The sequence below is a fragment of the Nestor notabilis genome, unplaced genomic scaffold (genome assembly GCF_000696875.1).
Source record: "Nestor notabilis isolate BGI_N333 unplaced genomic scaffold, ASM69687v1 scaffold8706, whole genome shotgun sequence".
Classification (NCBI taxonomy): domain Eukaryota; kingdom Metazoa; phylum Chordata; class Aves; order Psittaciformes; family Psittacidae; genus Nestor; species Nestor notabilis.
In genome coordinates, this window is record NW_009932357.1 from 25,007 (window position 1) to 31,006 (window position 6,000).

A 6,000-nucleotide genomic window follows, 5' to 3' on the forward strand; every position below is an offset into this window, starting at 1 on the left:
TTCTGTGGGGTTTTTTTGTTGCTGTTGGTTTTATTTGGTTGGGTTTTTTTCCGCAAAGATTACAATCATAAATAATTCACTTTGGTATGCATTAGTGAGTTGGGATAACCAGTTATTTCAAACTATTTCCATTTCCTTCCATTTGTTTGACTGTTAAGATACCTAAACCAAACTAATCTCAAAGTCAGTCAAGAAATCTGTGGGTGATCAGAAATATTAGTTTATTTAACTATATAGAATCATAGAATAGTTTGGGTTGAAAGGGACCTTCAAAAGTTATCTAGTCCAGCCCCCTTGCAATGAGCAGGGACATCTTCAACTGGATCAGATTGCCCAGAACCACACCAGTCTGGCCTTGAATGTAAACAATTGGAAGGCAAGCCTTCAATAGATTGGTACATGCAGACATGTAGCTGCCCTTCAAACAGGCAAGGCTCAAGACACCTCTGGACAGGAAGCTACTGAACTAACATGTACCTGACATGGGTATGGAGCTTCTAGCCTTACTGGCAGCATGCAGGAACAAAGTAGAAGTGTGGCTTTTCATCCACCAGATAAACTGACTTACCTGTAATTGCATAAATGCATATTTTATTGTCCTATCATAAATTATACATGAATTTTTTAATGTAAGACTGACTATAATTAACCATATTTGGACACTGTTTTGTAATTACAAACTTCAATGCAGGTATGACTTAATAGTTTACTAAACTGTTATCTGGAAATTCAGAAAGCTTTACAAAGGAGGTTTGGTGATTTTAGAATTCTAATGATCCAGATTCATTCATCCCACTTATCCTACATATAATTTCAAGTAATCTGCATCAGAAAATATTTATTAATATATTCAGCTTTATCCAATCTTATTTTTTTCTTTTCTTCTCTAAAGTGAAAGATTTTAGATTGATAGTTTCAATTTAAAACCTTCAAATAAGGTTCTCTGATAGATGTAATTATTATATACGAATGATTAAAAAAAACCCCACAACACTGTGCATTGTGCTGATGACCTCCAAAAGACATCAGCGTATGATTTTACCATTGCATATTATATGTAATTTCTTATATCGTAAAGCTTGTAATGCTTACAACCAGCCACAGTTCTCACTTAGTATGTTCTCCCCTCTCATTTGTGTTTAGTCATCCATGGCATTCTCTTGGTGTTCAACGAGATTTACAGTGAGTGAATACCTATACTCCCACTGGAATCTCTCTTTATTTGAATGAAAAATCTATGCAGACATACTGGTTTTCCTGTGCAGCACATATTTCAAGACAAGTGCTAGGGTTACTGGTGGTACGACCAAGACTTATTCCAACTGCCTTCAGTTGTGCCTCCCTACAGCTCTGCATAAACAATATGAACATTTTTTGTCATTTATGATGTGTAATTACCTCTACTTTTTGAAATGCTTTGTTGTCATTATTTTTATAAGCAGTTTGCTTAAATGCGCTGATGCATTTTAATGATATCTTTGAAAATTTGCAAATACAAATTTGTTTTCTCAATGATTGATTTCTATACCGTACGTAGCATACCACCTTCTTTCTTATCAAGTAAATTACATGTAACTTGTATTTTAATTTTTGGTCTTGTTTTACTTTTAACCAAGAGAAACTTACCAAAGATTACAGATCACCAATATAATATGTTCTTTTCATTCCAGTGTACATACCCATTACTCTCTTTGTTCTAAATTTTTCCAGAATTCTTCCTAACAAACAGGATTGGTTTTGCTTATCAGTGTCAGCTTCAACCCTACAAGTCACTAGTTTGTACTTTTCTGCATCTGAGCTGGGTGTAAAGCTGTTCTCTTTGAAACTTGCTGGCAGTAGAAGTTTTCTAAGGCAAACCTTGAACATGTTAATTAAAGAACTACTGCCTGTGAAACCCAGAGCTATTGCAGTGGCTCTGCAGACCACCAGGAATTACTAAGGGAGTAAGTTCATGAGTTAATACAAAAGGAATGCATAATATAACCTCTTTGTTAGGAGGACAGTACACCAAGCCTTTGCCATTCTACTTTGTAGACCTAGCAATTATTTCTTGTAACAGTGAAGTCATATAATTTTATGTATTTTCACCAGAATATAATCAAAACTAACAGTCATAAACAGTTCTAAAATGAACAAAATGTCTCACAAATGATAACATCTCACTTGCAATCCCAGAACAACAGTGCAACTTGTTTAGAGCATGAAAAGCAGTTGTAACATTACAATAGAAAAGTGAGTGGTGCCAGTAGTACTATGGCAAGGGAGTAAGAGATGAGAGCCAATGTGAGGTGTGAATAGCCCTCTGAAAGCCTCTTTCTTCCCTGCCAAAGAACTTGACGCCTAGCAACATTTGTGTAACTCCTAGTTGTAAAAATGCATAGGCTGAAGTTACTTATAATGAACACATCTAGCTGCATTTAATATTTCTTTACTCAGAAAGTCTCCTTTTTTTGTTAGATATAATTCTAACTAGTTTAGAAAGAGTTATATTGCTATTTTTAGAGTCAACATGTTTCACTAATGCTTTGAGCATTTACTGCATTTTTCTTATATCTGTGGGCCCTAGAATAGTATTAAGACATGACATTTTGTCGAATGGTAAAGTTTGTTTCTGAAAATGTCTTTTATTACCTAGTAAAAGTTCATGATGTTTCTAAGAGGACCACTCCTAAATGATTATAAGTAAGATTAGTGTGATAAATAAGACAACACTGGAACCTAATGCCACCAAATCTGAACGAACTAAGATGAGTTGCCTGCTTGTAAAGATTACGCAGTATGAAAAATTTCCAGTGGTCTTGTGACTCAGGGTGAGAAATCCTTGGGATAGAGAGAAAGAATGTCACAGTACTTGGCAGTAGGAGAAAATTAGGATATCTCCATAATCCTATTGTTGGTATCCTACTACCATCCCTACATCTTAGACGTTAAAGTCTAAAGACCTTAAAGTCTTCTTAGAGCTTTAGGACATTTTGCCAGGTCCATCATCCCAAAACTCTTCCTTGTAGATATTAATTGGGCAGAATGTCAGAACAGCTAACAGTAGTGAATTCTAACACTTCCTCTTGGGATCATCTGGATCAAAAAAGTTATTTCCTCCCACCTCTCCCTCCCTCCCCCCAGCCCCCCCAACTATGCAGCTGTGATATCCTCTGTGTTGCTGAAATCATAGTATTTGGAACAAGTTAGTATTATTCATGGGTTTATCCTTGTTTTCTCTCTCATATCTTCATTCGTTGCTGTGGAGCTCTTACAAAAAAGCAGATTCTGCCATTTCCTTATAGCTTCTCTTTACCAACTAACAACTTACTTACATTTTGAGCATCAGAAATCTGCACCTGGAAAATCTCCAGCATTTAAACCTTACCCAGTTTACCTCTTGTTTGTGGTCTTGGAACCATTGGTGCTGAGAGCTTTTTTCCCCCCTCTTCTTGGAAAATACCTTTCAAAGAGACAAAAGATCTATTGGAATTCTTTTGCCTCTTCAATGTAGGTCTCTTTCAATCTGTAGTTTTATCAGATGGGAAATAAATTATGGGCGGAATTATGAAAGTGCTCCTTTTCTCCTTCAGCATTGCCAAATCTGACAACTTTATTTCAAGCCTTTCAGTATTTGATCCTTTGTTCGGTAGCTCTCTTAGAGCATATGTGACTTACAGCATCCATTTTAAAGAAAACTTCTTTGCCATTGTTGAAAAAACTTTGAAAACGTAATTTCAGTAAATTCTGGAAGCTCAAAAAGACTAAAAGAAGTTGTCCTACAACTTTTTCTGCCATAATTTTGGGAGGATACTTTTGACTGTTTAAATGTACCTCACGTACCGAAATGATCCTTTCTCAACTGCTTCCTTCTCTGTCCTGAAACATGTTGTTCAGGTTCCAGTGGAGTGAAGGCAGGTGTCAAAAATCTTGACATGGGGGTAAATAGGTTCTCTCAGTTTTGCTTCATCACAGTCCTGAGGGAAGTTGGGCCAAAGGATCCTATGATCCAGGGACAGGTGGAGGGAAAATTGTGCTCATCTCCTTTATCATTCTACAGTAAATTCAACAAAAAAAAAAAGGCGGGGGGGGGGGGAGGCGGGGGGAAAGGAATCTTTGTCACATCAACAAAATCGTGGCTTATTTGGTTTGTACATTCTGTATCTGATCAAACACATTTATCCTTTTTCCTTTTTAAGGCAGTATAGCAAGTCTTAAAGATGCATTTATGTATTAACACGGCTGCTAAATTTTTAGGACAGGTTGCTTTATATATATATATCTGAGAAGATATCTTGAAATCAAGACCACTAAAATGCTATGCTGATACAAAATGCATTTAGAATATTTAACATTTAAGTAAGTTTATATTGTGTTAGTTTTGCTGTATCAGATGCTTCAATGAAATCTAGGCAACTTGAAAGCCTACAGAGATGCTACATTTGCTATCATGTCCTTCTGAAAGCAATCTTTTAGTTTCTTCATCTTCAAGTGTTACAATCTTCAAGAATGTGTTAGAGTAGTCATTGCTATCTGCAAATCATTGCACTTGAACCTGAGGTTTGCTGCTCATATAAATATTTTTATCATCCTTTCTGCTTGTGTCATCTTTCTTTGAATGTCTCCCTTCTGTTAACCAAGCTAAGAGCCTTCAGACACTTAATTCATAATTTTGTTGTGTAGGAACAGCTGATTTACGATCTTTTGCGATAAAGGACTATAGCCTGTGACAGCAGGTTAGATATGCCCATGTATATGAAAATATTATGCAAGAAACACACTGGACAAAAAATCTGTAAATGTTTTTGGCTAGGCAGATTGCTGTCCTCACAAAGCAGGGAGCCAGAGAAAACATGTGACAATGCTCAGAACCCTGTAAGTTACCAGGCTTGTTGAAGAAAAGCCTAGTAAGAAGGCTGAAGCCCCATGCATCTATCCAGTAAATTCATATTTGAAATACTTACTTACACATAAAGAGGGTGTGTATAAATACATATACATATATATACATACGAAAAATCAAGATTTTCATTTAAATAAATTGCTTGAATGCATACAATAAGCATAAATATTAGCTACATGGACGTTCATAAGCAGATTTGTCTGTTGATGATTCCAAATAAATCTGTATTTTCCTTTTACCTTTTAAAGGACCTTTTAAAAGATTTCCTGTTTCTTAACAAAAAAGATGTTTCTCAACTTTTATTGTACTGAATTTTGAAGAGAAAGAGGAAAGCCCATCAGCCTTGCCACGCTCATCATGGTTAATAATAAAATTTAATTTCTTCTTGCCCAACTGAAGAGAGACAGGAAAGTCATTATACTTACAGCTGTTTCAGATTTTCATAAATCTTCTGTGCTCCTATGTTGAATGGAGAATGTGAAAACAGATTTGTATCTGTATTGAATTCTACAAACACTCATAAATGAATTTAGGACCATCCTGTTCATCACAGAAGGTCTAACCTACTTAAAAATCTACTTAAACCAGTACAAATCTCAATAAATAAACAGTATTTACCATAAACAAGGATAACACTAGTGTAAACAGTCAATTTACAAATCTGCCAGTAAGGTTTTTTTTGTATTGATTTACTTAAATCTAAGTGCTTTATTCAGTTAGGCATGCTCAGATTATTCCAGTATTGGTTATGTTGAGCTTTCATTCAGATCAATTTTATTTCCTCTGCATGTTCCTGCATCCCAATCTTAAACACACAAATAACCGGTTATATTGCGTATGTACAATTGATTTGAATTATCAGAGTTACAAGTAATTTAGTAGGCTCTGGCGACTGCCAGATTCATCACAATGTGTTACATGTCTGCTGTCAAAATGATATCCATTGACATTTTTTACAAACTCTTTGTTTTCTTAATTTCAGGACTGATAGTACATGAAGGTGCATCTGTTTATCGAGTGTTTAAGCGCTGGAGGGCTGTGAATCTACACTGGGATGTGTTAAATTACGACAAAGCCACAGACATAGAAGAGAGCAATCGAGGAGAATCCTCAGCAGG

General features: G+C 35.7%; 1 protein-coding gene across 1 annotated transcript in view; it reads left to right on the forward strand.

The window, feature by feature from the left end:
• LOC104407151 (E3 ubiquitin-protein ligase MARCH11-like) overlaps positions 1 to 6,000 on the forward strand; it is a gene marked incomplete at its 5' end in the record, with an annotated part of 30,268 nt that overhangs the window by 24,067 nt on the left and 201 nt on the right. Inside the window, 1 exon segment of the mRNA XM_010016344.1 lies at positions 5,865 to 6,000. This exon segment is cut by the window's right edge and continues 1 nt beyond it. Within this exon segment, the coding sequence (XP_010014646.1) occupies positions 5,865 to 6,000 (136 nt within the window).